Source organism: Corapipo altera, unplaced genomic scaffold (genome assembly GCF_003945725.1).
Source record: "Corapipo altera isolate COAL_440 unplaced genomic scaffold, ASM394572v1 22b, whole genome shotgun sequence".
NCBI classification, from domain to species: domain Eukaryota; kingdom Metazoa; phylum Chordata; class Aves; order Passeriformes; family Pipridae; genus Corapipo; species Corapipo altera.
The window spans coordinates 24,273,349-24,289,683 of NW_020884876.1; the positions used below are offsets into that span (position 1 = coordinate 24,273,349).

The 16,335-nt window shown below is 41.5% G+C and overlaps 1 protein-coding gene across 4 annotated transcripts in view; it reads left to right on the forward strand.

The window, feature by feature from the left end:
- The first annotated feature begins 2,498 nt into the window (after positions 1-2,498).
- The window catches only part of PPA2 (pyrophosphatase (inorganic) 2), a 37,410-nt gene continuing 23,573 nt past the window's right edge, over positions 2,499-16,335 (forward strand). The window contains exons 1-4 of one of the 4 annotated variants that reach the window (XM_027636031.1): positions 2,499-2,643; positions 4,399-4,463; positions 6,109-6,153; positions 14,556-14,609. In XM_027636031.1, the coding sequence (XP_027491832.1) occupies positions 2,514-2,643; positions 4,399-4,463; positions 6,109-6,153; positions 14,556-14,609 (294 nt within the window). In that variant the 5' untranslated portion in view covers positions 2,499-2,513. The remainder of the gene's footprint in view (positions 2,644-4,398; positions 4,464-6,108; positions 6,154-14,555; positions 14,610-16,335) is intronic. The other 3 variants (XM_027636033.1, XM_027636034.1, XM_027636032.1) reach the window with 3 other exon arrangements.

Sequence of the window (16,335 nt, forward strand, 5' to 3'; positions counted from 1 at the left end):
CCACTGCAGTGTATTTCACTTTCAAGCCTGTATAGGGAAATAAATATGTATTGGACTCCGACTACAATAACCTTGCACCCAACTGCTAGCTTTGCAAGTGTAAAAGTACTGTGTGCGTGCTCAGTAAGTGATTTTCAAAGGTTCTGACGTTCCATAAATGAAATCCAGATTCCTCAGAACTCAGCAGAGGCGGAAGGCTAGGCCCGTGGCACGTTTCCTTTTAACCTTGCCCATTTCAGCAGCAGGCCAACTCAAAGAAAGCACACAATAGTAGATTTTATTATAATAGAAAAAAAAATCCAGGTTTTCCCTTTTTTAACTATTCCATATGAAAAGCAGATTATTTGCCCTCTTGATAAACTTAAAATATCAGTAACTTCAGAGACCTTCTATTACCTGAAGGGAGCCTACAAGAAAAATGGAAAGGGGCTTTTTAAAAGCCCATGTAGTGACAGGACAAGGGGGAAGGGGGAATGGCTTCAAACTGAAAGAGAGTAGGTTTAGATTAGGAAGATGTTAGGAAGATATTAGGAAGAAATTCTTTACTGTGGGGGTGGTGAGGCACTGGAATTGAGAAGCTGTGGATGCTCCATCCCTGGAAGTGTTCAAGGCCAGGTTGGACGGAGTTCTAAGCAACCTGGTCTGGTGAAAGATGTCCCTGTCCATGACAGGGGGAGTGGAACTAGATGGTCTTTAAGGTCCCTTTCACCCAGGCCATTCTATGATTCTATGAAAAATTTCATCCCTACATGTCAAATGGAGGGTATTAGCCCGATAACCTTGCATTTGATGAACTCAGTGAAGAAAGATGCCAACTCCTCTAGTGGAACACGAACTATTATTTTGCAGCTTCTGCAGAAGTGAGCAATGGGCCTGCAAAATAGCATGGAGATAAGTCTATTGTCATAAATACAGCAAGCAGTGGCACAAATCAGAGAAGACCACAGCTTTTTTTTTTCCCCGGAGCCTTCTTGTAATGGAAAATCTACATACTAGAATACAGATTCATTAAAGATCCAGAGCAGCAACTAACATATTTCAATGTAGTATATGGGGGACCAGTGACTGAGGCCATCATGAAAATCTCCTGCTCCAGTGTAAAATCATTCTTTGTCCTTTCTGCAAATGCTGAATATACAATCCTGACTCTTTCCTGATCTACCAAAGTAGTAGAGGGAAGAAATAATGGGAAGAAGTAGTTATATGCTGCTTAAATCTGATTGAAGAGACTAAGCCTTTCTGCTGCAAATTGATAATTCCCAGTAACATTTAAAATACTGTATAAAATAATGAGGGTAACATGGAGTTACCCTGCAGAAATCTTTCAAGATAATTCAAACTGAAACAGCTAAAATTCAAAGCTAATATTGACCACCTTTAACGGTGAATACACAAGATAATTGGCTTCGGATTTAAGTGATGATACAACAAAAGTTGTTGTCTCATTTTCTCCATCGATGAAATGCAAATAGTGGTATCTGCCCCTTTTCAGGAATTTTTGAAAGATCCACAAATAAGGAGCACTACTCCAAGAACTATCACCCTTATCAACAGAGGAAATTAATTTGAAATTGCCCTCAAGGATCAATGAAAAGGGAATTCAAAGGAATCAGATCATATGTAGAGGTATTAAGCTTTAAAACCAGCACAACATGAATACAGATGATAATCTAATATAAGTATCAGCACCATTCAATATAAAAATTCACCTGTCATTGGCAACCCATGCAAATAGCCCAACCATAAGCAGTGCAGACAGACTGGCTTGAGTGACATAAAACCATGTGCCAAGAATAAACAAACAAACTAGGGAGCAGTATGGTAGGGTCCTCACACTGCCATGGGCCTCAGGTAGGGATAGCAACCCTACTACCATCACCCCTAATTTTGCATCCACACATTACACAGAATCACAGAATCGGTGTTTGGAAGTGGGTCATCTGCTCCAACCTCCCTGCACATAGCACAGAATTACACCCAGACAGTTCTTGAATATCTTCAGTGAGAAAGACTCCACAGCCTCTCAGGGCAGCCTGTTCCAGTGCTCGGTCACCCATACAGTAAAGAAGTTCTTCCCCATATTCAGGTAGAGCTTCCTGTGCAACAGTTTCCGCCCGCTGCCTCATGTCCCATTGCTTGGCATCACGGAGAAGAGCCTGGCTCCGTCTTCTTGGCAACCCCTTCCATGTAGCAGTGCTGGTGGCCTGAGAACACCTCAGCCTGGGCACAGCTGGGGTACGACCCTGCCCAGGCTTTCCTGGCTCCCGCTGGTGGTCACCTGCAACCTCGTGTAGGGGTTGGGTTATTATTATTATTATTATTATTATTATTATTATTATTTTCAACTCGATGGAGCTCTCCGTTGAGGCCGGGCACCCCACAGCCTCCCTCTCCGCCTGAGGTGCTCCCCCCGGCCCCGGCGGCCCCGCGGCCTCCGTGCCGGCGGGGGCAGGCGGGGCAGGGGCCGGCGCAGCGACGGCGGCCGCAGGAAGGGGAGGGCGGCCGCCGCCATCATGCGGGCGCCGCGGGGGCTGTCGCGGCTGCTGCTGGCGGCGCGGGGGTGGGGGCGCCTGGGCGCCATGGCCCGCTACAGCACGGAGCAGCGAGGCCGGCCCAACTCGCCCGATTACCGCCTCTACTTTAGTAAGTAGCAGCCCCCGGGCTCCGTAAACTCCTTCCTTCCTCGTCCCGCGGGGCGCACGGAGGGGGAGAGGCGGCGGCGGGTTCCCGCTCCCGCGGAGGCTCGTCGGGCTCGGTGAAGTGTCGCCCCTGAGCCTCCCCTCTTGCTGCAGGGAGGGAGCAGTGTTTTCTAGAGTGTGGGGGCGGATCCTTTGGAGATCCCGGCTTTTGGAGGGGATGCTGGGCCTGCTCAGCCCCGGCTCTGCCGTGCCTTTCCCCAGCCCCGGAGGACGAAGGGCGCCGGGGGTGAAGCGCCGCCGTGTTGTGGGAGCCTGGGCGCGGGGGGCTGTGGTACCCCGGGGACAGCCGTGGGAGCCTCTGCGGTGTGACAGCGCAGCCTGTCCCTTGTGACCGGGGCACCCCCCCCTCCCTCCATACACGTCACTGAGACGGGAGGCTGGCATCCAAAACGTGGGGCTCCGGCCTCGAGGGGGGTTCCAGCCAGTGGCACGGCGAAGACACGGGCAGTGCTGCAGGAGGCTTCTCAAGGCCCGCTGAGAGCTGAGGGTGTGCCGTGTTCAGTATTACCCATTTTCGTAACGATGTTGTCTGCTTGTGTGCCAGTTCTCTGGCAGTGGTTTTTGAAACAGTGTTGTCTGTCTGAGTGCCAAATCTCTAGCAGTGGTTTTGTACGTTTTTGGTCCATTGACCTATAAGCAGTCAATTCTGACGTCCGCTGGTGTGGGAGAAGCGGAGGCGTCGCGTACCCGGTTGGCAGCGTCCTGCCAGAGCTCCCTTGTGCTCAGTCCCTGGGGCTGCCAGCCCACGAGCTCCTCTAGGAAAGTCGCTTTCTTTAGTGGGAATAAACAGCCTAGCGCTAAACTTTGTTTTGTTTGGGGGAAGCATCTGGGAGGCTTCCAGGAGTTGCAAATCAACTCCATTCACTTCTCTTTGCTGAGGTGGTCAAAGTTAAGTCCAAAGCTGAGTGACGTTCCTTGTCTGCTTTTCCCTTTACTGTGAATAGAGGTGCTAGCAGAGGAGAAATTCCTTGAGGTTTGAGTTAGTGTTTGCACTGTTTTGACGTGGTACTTGGGCTTTTAGTATGTTGAAAAAAATTCAGTGGAGTAGTTGGAAAAACTTAAGCATCCTCTCCAATGAATTTTGTTTCTTTCTCGAGTGGGAGCAAGGCTGAAGTGCACATTGGGCCCCCTTTAAGTTAATGTCAGTTTCTGTGGTATTTCATGTCTAGGGCCTGAGCAACTGTCCTGTCCCTCACTCTTTTAATCAAACTTTGGCCTGCTATGTTGGAGGATTTTCTCTTTGTGGTCCTGAAACCCGGTTTATTAGAAATACAGTGAAATCACACTGTTCTAGAGACATTGCTAGAAACCCAGATTAATTCATTTATTGCTGATGGACATGAAGTTCCTTTGTTTTTTTTTTCTCTGTTAATGGTTGTGTATGGCCAGTGAGAAGAAAAGAGAATGAAAGGATCTTTTCGTCTTTACATAGCTTGTGTTGCCAGGTAGTCAGAAGAGGAGCACGGTGTTGAATACTAAAGCAATAAAATTGATTCTAATGAATCCTTATCAAAACAATCAAATTCCTTGTCCTGCATGTAGGTTAATTTTTAGTACTTGAAATTAAACTTCGGAAGAAGTTTAACTGATGCATAATCGTAGCATATATACATTTCTGTATTGCATGATATTTAGCAACACCAACATCATATGGCACATCTTTAGGTTTGCAATGCTGCTTCTTTGTTCTCTCTTTCAGAGAATGCAGATGGTAAATATATTTCCCCATTTCATGACATTCCACTGTTTGCTGCATCTAAAGAGGTATGTACTTATGCCTTGAAACACAATTAATTTCAAGATTTTTGGATAGTCAATGGAGGGATGTATTGTACCAGAAAGGACCAGTCTAACCCAGGCTGATTCCTTATGTAATAAAGGCACAATAACTCCACCAAATTTTCTCTACTGAGTTCAGTAACTTACAATGAAACATAATGACTGCTGTGTAGGCAAGCTTAGGTGTCTCTCTAAGTCCTCAAGTGACTGAGGGCAGGAGGAACCCTCACTGTACCTTGTGTTTATTCTCTGTGTTTAGGTTTGTGTTTATGTGTGCTTGAATTAATTTTCTGTTGCTACTCTTTTTAAATTGGTGGTTTCCTACATCTGCAATTAAAAGCGTACATTTCTTTGTAGTATATGTACAGCACGTGCTTGCGCAACTTACAGTGTACGTCTTTAATTCCCAGAAGGAGCGTTGTAATTGTAAGGCAACACTAATGCCCAAGAGAGAAGTGGTAATCACACCTTTGGAGAATGGCAGTGCGTGAGGTGCAGCTGAGCACTTTCACGTCTTGTTAGCCACCCTCCCTGGGGCTTCGTTATAGCAATAATGAAACGCCTGTTTTGTCTGTCACTGGTGGGAGAACTGCCAGTCTTCAGTTTAGGTTTAGGTTTGCTTATCATGGTGTGCTTGTTACACAAACAGGTTGGGAGGGTTTTAGCTGTTTTCTTGATCTGTTGCCGAGTCTCTATGGATGATATGAATGGTGTGAAAGGTCAGTAGTTTTAACGTGTTCAGATGGAGACTTCTGAACTGATGAGCCAACCTTGTGAATTATTAAAACCGAGAGATTTAAAATATGAATGAAACCTTTTTTGATCAGGAGACCCAAGTGCTAGTCAATGGAAGAGGTAAGTCATTCAGAGTGTCATTATAAGATGCCCTGTTCATTGGGTGCTAGTGCTGGAATATTAATGGGCATTTTCATCACATGTTCTCTGTTGGCCTTGCTGTTCATGTATGTAGAGTTTAGAGTTTGTAGGAGCGGGCTATAGTCTGTAATTTTTCAGTAGATTAAATTAGAGTACAGCAGTGTCTGATCAATGTGGAGAGACTTTCATTTTGGTATGTGAGCAGGAAAATAGCATTCCATCTGACAGAGAGCCTGGGCAGGGCAGGGTGGGGGGTGGCAAGAAGGGGAGTCATTGTGAAGCTCTCCCTTAGTTTTGCCTTCTTTGTCAGAGGAGGACTTAAAGAGTTGTATGTTACAGGCTTTCCACCTCGTGGTCTAAGCTTTGTGGACTTTATGATGGATAACTCCAGCCTTATTTTCCATACTTGTTTTGTTTATTTGGGATTTTTTTTTTTCTTCTTTGACTGTACAGAAGGATGACTGTGTTTTTAATCAGTTGAGGACAGGCCTAAATTGCTGCTTAAATTTCTTAGTAGTTGGGAGACGGTTGATGTATCCATGTACATTTTTTATCTTCTTCTGTTAACATCTCGAAGGTAAAAATGTCACAGTGAAACAGAACTGAGTACTTACTTTTAAAAGTTATAGTTTAGGCCTTTATGCTCAAAAAGGAGTGTTTCAATTGCATTGCAAACTACTGTTGTCTATAGTTATGTGAATACGGTATTCCTCTCTGATGTTCTTGATACACTTTTTTGCTTGATTCCCTATAGGATAAAGAAATTCCTGCAAAGAGGGCAAAGACTACTGGATCTGAGGTACTGCTACGTTTTGGGTTGGGTTTTTTTTTTAACTGTGTCGTCTATTTACTTTCCAACATCAGTTCACTATTCTGCAAAGTGAACTTGCTCTCAGTGAATAAAGTTGACATGTCATCAAATGCAAGTCTTTTAGGAGGAAAAGGCTTAAAGGGATTTAATATTCTCCTCTTTGAATGGACTGGAAACGTCAGAATTCTTTTATTCGTCAAGATGTTCTCAAAGGCAAACACTTATACCACTGTTTCAAAGGTTTGTTGTGACTAGTACAGTGTAGATGTGTAGATCTTTTTTACTATTGCATTCAGAAACATTTGCAGTTAAACCTCCATTAATGAAATATTCATTATGCTCTGTGGATAATCTTTGTTATATATACAGAACTTCAAAAGTCCTAAGTATCTTAGGGCAGAAATTATACTAAGTATCTGCCTCTCAAAATTGAGGATATGTTGTTTTCTATACTCATCTGGGAAGCCCAAAGGGAGAAAAATCACATCTGCTAATAGTTCAGCATTATCCAGCACTGAATTTAAGCCTAACAGAAGCCCAAAAAACATGGAAGATCTGCTCAAGCTTTTTCTGTGAAACAAGATTTGTTTATGCAAGTGTCTTTTCCAAAATGTAACACTTTTTGCTCTGCTTTGGCTGACACGGGCTCATCTAAAAGTTAGTAGAAGAATGTGAAAGAAAAAAAAATGAACCAAACTATGTTTTAAGGCCATGATGTATGTATGTGGGTAGGTGTGTGTCCCAAGCTTTATCTCCTCATATCTGTTCGACCAGTCATATTGCAAAACTGTAACTACCCATCCGATGTGAAAGAACTGCTCTAACTGTCTGGGTTCTCATAGTTTTGCAACTAGTGTGTGGTACACTGGTTCTTCTGCTGTGCAACAGCCCCCACACAATCCTGCCCTGTGTATTTCCTCTCCCTTTACTGTGTCATTCATTCAAGCTACAATACCTAAGTAATGCATTTTAGATTTCCTGTAGCTTGATGCCCATTTAAGTACAGTCTAGTAGGTGTAGAATCATGTCTGAAAGAGGAGTTATGCAGGACAAAGAGTATGTGCCAGTTGACTTTTTTGAAAAATCATTGTCTTGCAACGTCAGTTTTTATTTACCACTCTTGCTGCAAGTCAAGTATTCTGTTTCTTACCTGCTTATAAATACTGTGACAATACCTGCCAGGTGCAAATATGTTTTATGCAGCATCTAAAAATGTTCAAAACTGCATTTGTCTGTGCAGTGAGAAGCATGTTAGCTTGTTGAAAACCATGTTTCCTGTAGTCTGGGGAGAGGTGGCTGGAAAATGCCAGTGAGGATGAGCAGCTCTTGTTTTCTGGGGCAGTGTAGCATCCAGAGCTGCTTCACATAATTCTTCCTGTTAGAGAGTTCTGGACTGTGATTTAATAGAGCTACAGAAAATGAGCAAAGGCAAATGTACATTTCAATCTTAGTGGGTTTCTGATGCAAGTAAGCAAATGCACAGACTACAGGCTTCCCAAACGTTCTTGGTCTTTACTTAGGTGGTGAGATGCAAGAACACAAATCGTTTAGAAAACCCTTTTTCATCATGATCTTTGAGAGTTGAGGAGGAGAGAGAAAACAGAGGAATCTTTGTGTTCAGGAAAGCAGTTTCTTCTACACTGGGCTCTTCAGCAGCTCTTTTTGCCTTGGCCTGGTGAGAAATGCATCCTTGTGCGTGTGTATGCAGGGAAAGTGTAGCTTAATCAGGGCATAACAGGAAAATCAGGAATTGATTGTCATGTACTGATTTCAGAAGACCTTTGAAGCACTGTACTCCTTCCTCTTGTCTAGGGATGCAAAGGTTGCTATTGATGCCTGGTGTTCAGTTGATCCTTGCACTGAATTTGACCAGAATTCAAAGATGATACTTGTTCTTAACCTGGAAACACACTGACATCTTTAAAATTTGTGCTTTTAGAGTGACAGTTATTTGTTACTCTGGACAAGGGCAAACCCTCTTAAGAGTGTGTGTTAAATTACGCTGAGCTGCTGTTCATCAGATGGCATGTGCAAACTGAAGATAATTCTACAAGAGTCTCTTCAGTCTATCTAATCTACTTTAAATTGACCTAGGTGTTCCTGATGCCAGAAAAGAAAGTCTCAAAATAGACGAGTTTTAGCTTTCAGCAGTCTTGGGGTAGGGGAATGCACATCCTACAACTCACTGTTTTGCAGTGTGTTTGTAGTTCTAAGGGAAACGTGCTGTTTCTGTAGGAACTGTTTTCAATAATGCAACCATTTCACGTAACATTTTAGATCTTCCCAAATCTCAGTTAAATTTAGCTTTGCAGACACTGCTGATAACTGACTTTTTGCTTTCACAGATGATTTTTGACCATTTGAAGACTAGAGAGAAGTTACTTTGAGGGAGAAACTATGCTGAAAGAAATCATATTCAGCTCCGGTCTCAAAATTATTAGCGGTTTGCAGTCTGAACTCCTGCGTTGCCTTAAGCATTGCAAGCACTTGGAATCCATTCCTGCCCAAGTAAATCTCTGTGAAAGGTTTCAAAAGTTTCACATCTGTGTCTGGAAGAGCGGATGTTTCCACTGTGGTTACAGTCAAAACCGTCAGAGCCTGATTGTTGAATATGGGCTTCCATGTCTGGCAGGAAGAAGGTTTGAAGAGGTCATAGTTTTCTTTTCAAGACTAATGTGACATGTTGCTTTCCTGCTGTAGTGAAAGCGTTTCTAATCTGCTTGTCATTGTATGTCTTTGGTAAAGTATTCACATGTCACGTCATTCAGAGGACCCAGGTGTTCTTGAATACAAAGTTTTATTTCAGATGTAGGTCCTGGTAAGGAATTTGTCCAGGCATGTAGAGATTATAGTTCTCTAACTTGCAGACACTCACAAGAGCATCTGAAAAAAAGTAGAAAGAAAGAAACAAGACAGCTTTTGTTTTGTTGCATCCTGTGGGTTGCACAGTGCTGGAATGCCCTTGTGAACTTCAGCTGAGTTGCTTCTGTGAGGCAGAAATTTCTAATAAATTAACTAGTCAGGTGAGATATAAAGGGTTATCAGAGTGGTCATGCTGTCTGAATAGGTGATCTGATAGAGGACTTTATGCTTCAAACAGTGTTCAAAACTGTTGTCAGAGTTGTCTTATGATAAAGTCAGTATGTTTCTTAAGAAAGGAAAAGCTGTCATCATTTTCTGTGCAGAACAGGTGCATACTTTGTACTGACTTTGTATTCTGCCTTAACTACAGCCTCTGTTACAGTTCTTGCTGATGTTAGACCTTTTTTTAATATATGTAACTTGGGCTATAATGCGTCCATTATGTGGTCAGAGATTTGTATTCCGAATTTTAGATTATCGGTGAATCTTTCACTTTGATACTTGAACTTGCCCAGCTCTTTTCTGAGGATGTGTCCATTAGCTGCAGCCTTGCTTTGTGTTCTTGTAGAGGGACAAATACTGAGAGTAGAAGTAGTCTTCACTCAGCAGTCCACCTGAAATCTACTCAGAGTAGAATTGGTTTACTGAGAAAGTTACATCAGCGTTTTGATCAAACTTAACTTCAAACAAGTGGTTCCTTAAACTTGAGAAAACCAGTGTTTCATTTTTATTCATGTCATGGTTGTACACTGTAGTTTTGCATATGAATGTGTCCCATAACTGGGTGATCAGAGAATATGCCTGACACCAGTGAGATACCTGTGTGTAAAAACCTAAATGTAGTGTTTGTGATTCCCTTTTCAGTATAACATGAGAGAAGTACACTATGAAGAGACTGCAGGCATTTTGCATTTATGCTGGGCACTGCATTCCTTTTTTTGCTATGTGGCACGTTAATTTATGTTGGAAAAGTTCCACTGCTTTCTCATTTAGATACAGTCTATTTGGTGTCCAGATGTTGCTGGCGTCTGGTTTGTTGTTTTCATTGGCAAATACCTTACAGGAAGTGTTACACTGGGAATGCTTATAACATGGGTACTCATTTTATATAGAAACCCCACTCCATTTATTTCTGGGTATATTTAATGACAGTCCATATTTTCCTTCTTGTTTTCCTTTTTCTTTTTCTTTCTTTCAAACATCATCCTTTGTTCACACTGCTGCTGGACTGCAGCTCATTCTCATTAGTCCTCAGGTGGATGATGCCATGTTCAGTTGATGAGAATCCCTGCAAGACTGCAAATTAGCAGACAGAAAATAAAAGGAAATGATAGCTGCCTTTTCTTCTCTCTTTCTTCTGAGCTCAGAACTTCACTGTGACGAAGAGTGACCAGCTGCCTCTGGTGCTTTCAGATTTTTTTAAGTACTTTTCTATAAAAACTACTGAAATAATTGTGAGCTTTAGCATATCTTTTCTCCTTGTCATGCAAGGTGATGGTGAATCACAATCAGGCCTTAAAAAGTGGTGATGTTTGTCATTTTATGAAATTGTACTGAGTTTCTGTTCATCTCTTTACCTCATCACTTTCCTCGCTCTACAGAGGTTGCTCCACTTCTGCTTCAAATTAGCTGCACCTTCAAAGTTCAGCATTAAGGGTTGCAACCCTCGAGCAAAATTATGCTTATTCAAAACCCTTTCCTCAAGTACACGAGCTGAGGAACTTGGAATGACTGGGAAAGGAAATAGTTGAACAACAAAGGGAAAGTTAGGTAAGGAAGAATTGTTTTTGAGATGGGTGTAGGGCATTCCAGAAAGGCAGATTGTAAAAATAGTGTCAGAAAGGTCTTTTTGTTTTTTTTCTCTTCTGATATTCAGATTTCTAATGACAAACTCTGATCAAAATGATCTATCTTCTGTAAGAATCTGTACAGCCAGAACTAGCAGTTGTTTTTGGCCATCAGTCTTGGAGTAGAGAATGATGATTAACAGTTTACCTGGGTACAGCAGTCTGTGTTTTGCTTGTTTTTCTCGAAATATGCCGAAGTAGTTTTGTGTATCTTTTTTATCTTCCTCTGATTTTCTTATTTCAAAAAATAAACCCCATTTCTGTTGTCTGTGTGAGAGAGAGACATTTTTGCTTGTCTCAGCAAAAACTATATCATGATACATTAAAAATGATGTTCAGCTGAAATGGAATACAGTAAGTTGCCAAGCAGTGTTAAAGACAACACCCTGATAAAGCGAACAGTTACAACCTATGGGAGTTCCCATGTGATGTACTTGGTGTGTAGTTCTTAGGAAATAAAGGGTATCATTTAGACATGCTGGTTGTTCCTACTGTTGTCATTTTCTGCTGATTTGCTTATTCAGTTTTAGGAATTAGGAAATGCACTTTTGACTTCTCTGTGTTGAGCAAATAGATTCCACACCCCCCCGGCCCCCATCACCTCTTCAAGGTATAATAGAACAAAAGTACAAATGTCTGTCTCGTGTTCATATTGACCCAAAGTCAAAAAAGCTACGTAATACCCTGGGTTGAAAGTCCCTCTGGGCTCTGTCAGTGCTCTTTCCCTAGCAGATGAGTTTTGTCCCTTTCTCTGAATCTAGGAAACTGTTTCCTCCTTTTTTCTTGCATGCTCCAGGAATACTGTCCTGAGGAGACTGTCAGCCAGCAGAGTTGGCATGAGGCTGCTCCATCTGGCCTGTTGTACAGTTGGCTCTCCTGGAGTCCCTTCTACATCAGGCGCTTGCAGAGTGGGATTGAATCTGGTCTGCAGCTAGCAATGATCTCAGGCAGGCCAGGTGACTGCTATTGTACTTAGGCAGTTAAATGGTAAACTTTGCAAGCAATAGTTTTTGTTTGATGAGAGATCTTTTTTCTGTCATTTGAAGGTGTGTCAAATGGGCTATTGAAGCAGTCTCACCATTGCTTGAGGGGGTAGAAGTGCTTACTTGGGGGTTTTGTGGGGTGGAATTTTTTGTTTTACTGATTTAAAATAAAGATAAAAATATCAGTTACCAGATGCATTCCTCAGCCAAAACTAACCACTGAATGACATATGCAGATGGTAATCTGTGAAGACAAGTGGTGTCTGACACTTGCATTTCTGTTTTCAGTTGAGGCGGGAACAGTTTTCAGCAAGGGATGGGAGACAGCATTCAAGTGGTTAGAAGGAGTAGGTGCTTGGTCTGGGAAAATAAGAGTGATGGAAATATTCCTGGGTGATACTTAGGCAAGGAGGGAAACAAGATAGGAAGAGGAGGAAAAAAACTCCTAAAAAACCAGAGGAGTCTACTTCTCTCTATCTGTCAAAATATATGCTCTTCTTTCCACACCAGTGGATCTAGTCTCACCACTGTGAAAATTTGATTGCCCTATAAATAAAACTTTTTATTTTTAAATGTAAACACCATATGAAGTCATTAATCTCTTGTAAATGCTGGTGGCAGCTTAGAATTAGAGAGTATTTCAGGGATTTTTTTTGCGTACAAATTAATCTGTCAGGCTGTCACATTTAAGACTCTTGACAACTCGCATTTGACTGATACCACAAATTTTGAGGGCCTGGTCTTTGAGCTGGTTTTTTTGTTTGTTTGTTTATGAGAGCAACATTGTGTTCATTTCAGTCCAGTTGTTGTCCAGCCCCGAGGGTTGATTTGGTGAAGACCTGGACTAACTGTTGACTAATTAAAGCTCAAAACCAAGTTTAGAGGTTGCTGAAGCCATTATATTTGACACGGTCAGAAAAGTGTATAGCAGCATCTGAACAAGAAAAATACAGGATCATGGTAGAGGAGAAGACATCATATATAATTCCAGGAGTAGTTTGTAAGTTCTCTACCTGTAGCTACCAGTCAGAACAGTTCTTCGACCTGCTTGGCAGTTCCGTAAGAGTTTCTTGTCAGCACTGGCTTTCATGCTGAGCATTTCTGTTTGCCACATGTTTCCCAGATGGATGTGCAGACATTATTGGGCACTCTTCCAACCCTTCTCTTACCTGCTGGTGCATGTGTGTTGCTTTGTTCTGTCTCCTTCCTCAGTGTTGACATTTTTGAGCCCTTGTTCTGATTACTTTTGTTTCAACTATTCTTATATACATAAGGTGTACTTTATGTAACTGAAACTTATCTGAAGCACCTTTCTTCTTGGTTTTTTTTTAAATCTTTTTTTATTTGGTCATGACCTGGTTGAGAAAAGTGATTCCATCTGAGGTGCCACAGATTACAGTATGGGCACAGTACTTATGGATGACAAATATAATTTAAATTTGTTGGGAATCTGCTGTTAGGATTGTGCATAGCTTGTGATCTCATGATAGAAATGCTCAGTGACAGTTGGGATTTTCCTTTGCTTTCTTGCTTTCCACATTCCAGATTTGTTTGGGAGGACATGATCATAGAACCATTGGAATTACTTTAATCAGACTGTGACATTGACCCTGGTAATGGTATTTGTTTGTTGCAGCTGCAAGATGCAAGGAGCAAAAATACAAATATTTAAGGTGTAACTTTATATTTTTTTCCTACAAACTTCTGCAAAAACATACTTTGCCTTTCCTGAACTGTTGCGATTGTTAATACCAATGTAAGTTTTCTTTGCCTATGAAGAGATGTCCCAGGCAATGTGATATTTTTGGGGTTATTTTAGTAATCTGAAATAGGTTGTAGACATTACCTGATGGTTTGGTCTAGTTACCCAGTTCAGTTAATACTCCACTCCTTGGTAGTGCTTACCTCTGACAGCTTCAGAAGAAGAAATCTTATGGCAGTTACACAGAGTTTTTCTCTTTGGCAAATACTGCTTTAACTTCCTCAGTAAGAAAGGTGTAGACCACTTATTTTTCTTCTAAAAGCATGCAAGTTTACATGTTTTGGGTTTATTCCTCCCACACCCCCTTCTCAAAACAGCTTTCACTTAGGAAGAAGGCTAACACAAATGTGAGGTATCTGTGTCCATGTCCTTCCTCAGCCATCGCTTTTGGATTAGTATCACCTCACTTAACTAGATTTGACTGAGAATTAGAAATATCAGTGGTTGTTGCATTTGCATGGGTTTTAAAAAAAAATTAATGAGTCAAAAGAGGAGGGCCTTAAAGAAATAAATCCTTTGGGGGAAAAAACCAGAAGCATTGTCCTTTCCACTGCTTAAGGGAAGCTAACTCTTTTCTATAGAAACATCCAGTCCTCTTTGACTAGTAGGCTGAATCACTGCCATGTGGCAAACCATTCCATGGAAATTCTGAACATTTTGTGAAGAGTAATATCGATATGGGCATAAAAAACATCATGTGTATTTCCATTACTTTTTGTTGTTTGTATTCTCAAAGGAGTGGGGTGGGGAAAGGATGAACTAAGGAAGTTGAATATCATTGTGTGGAACTAAATGAATTGTACAAGTAAAAGCAGCTGGAACAGAGAAATGTGATGTGTGTTGCTGCTGAATGCAGAGGAGAGAATTTGTGTTACTGTAAAATACTAATTGCCAAGAGGAATTTATTTTCATTTCTGACACTGTTTCTTGTTTTAGGTCCTATATAATATGATTGTAGAAGTGCCTCGTTGGACTAATGCAAAAATGGAGGTAATTAAGAAAAATACCTTGATTATATAGGTATTTATGGAAGTTATGACAATGAAGTGACTTTCAATAATCTGAGTTTAATCACGTGGATTACTCTTTACACATAAAATCTCTGTTAAAAAATTGATTTGAAGTGGTGCATACAGACACTTTCCTTGCAATTATAAAAAGTGTCTTCTTTTCAACCATCTGACTGGAGGGTGCAGCATACCTGCAGCAGAGTCTGGAAGTACTGATATTCAGGATGTTATCCAGCATTTTAGTCTTACTTTTTCTTGCTTATGGAGCATTCCACTCAGAGAATTTAATTCATCATTTCCACTCTAGGGTGCTAGGCCAAATCCTGACAAATGGAGTTGCAAATAAAAAAGCATTTCCTTGTGACAAAAAAAAAAAAAAATTACTTTGGGACCTCACTGATTGAAAGTGTCTCCTGCAGGGAGATATTTTACAAATAGCACTTCATCTGTAGTGTTTGTGAAACAACACATCTCACTGGGATATGTCCTATCTTTCTGAACACTGGTATTAATCTTAGGGATGTTTTCCATCTGCTTTAAAGGAAGCTTGTGGTTGAGCTGTTAACTATTTTAATTATTGAAAATAATACCAAAGAACCTCCCCAGCCTGTTATTTCAGAATTGTTTTCTCCTTTCCCTGATTATAGAAAATTATTTGAACTGTGTTTACCTTCACAGTTGTTATTCTGCAACCAGGGTTACCTTAGATATTTACCTTGTATTTTAAACTGATGATTTATTGTGGAAGCTGAGTTTTCTTTCTTGGAGTTTTCCTTTGACAGTTCTACTTGAACTCTTTACCTAAAGCTCAGGTTACTCTCCCTCCTCTTCTCTTGGCACATTATGTCAGGGGTAGAAAAGTTTACTGTCCTGGTAGGTTCAGAAATCTGTAGTGTGTAGACTCTTCTGGCTTGATAGAGGAGACTAGATGTAGTTCTCTAACATTTAACTTCTAATATAGCTGAAATTTCCTGCATCAGTCATTAAGGCAGTTGTCTTGCCATGCCATTGTGTCCTGGCACTCCTTCAGTCCAGACTGTGGTAAGCTGCTAATACCTGCTAATACCTTGTCTGCATCTCTGTGCTGAGATTCCCTCTCGTGGAATGGAGATTGTAGGAAATTAAACCTTGCCTTAGAGTGAATGTTACCTGCTGTTACATCCCCAGTGACAGATCTTCTACTCATCACCTTGTTGTGTTTCTGTTGTTCTTCCCTTGATTTTACTGAAGGGGCTTTTCATGAAACTTTTGTCTGCTGCTGGCAGTCACTCTTCTTTGTCCCAGTTTCCATTGCTAAGCTCCACTTCTGTCAGTGTCCCAGGTGGCACATTTAAGGTCTTCAGTGTTAAGTTGTGACCAGAAGCAAATAGAATCCAGTGTGAAACCAGAAATGTGTGAACCATCATCTCAGCTGTTGGGGAGGGTTTACTTACACAATAAGTATGTGCTATTTATTGACAGGCTGCTGTGGTTCAGAAAAGAGGAATTCCTTGGGGATGGATTTGTAACCAGAGAGAGGTGATTTAGGTAAATGACAGGGATGTAAAATGAATATGGACTAAGGGCTGTGTGCTTATGCATGGAAGCTGTGCACCACCTGAGTCAGTGTAACCACTTCAGCTGGTAACCAATGTTTTGCCATTCAGATGAGTGTTCATAAGCAAGAGCCAAGCTAACATGGATTGGATTGTGGTATGTAGTGTCAA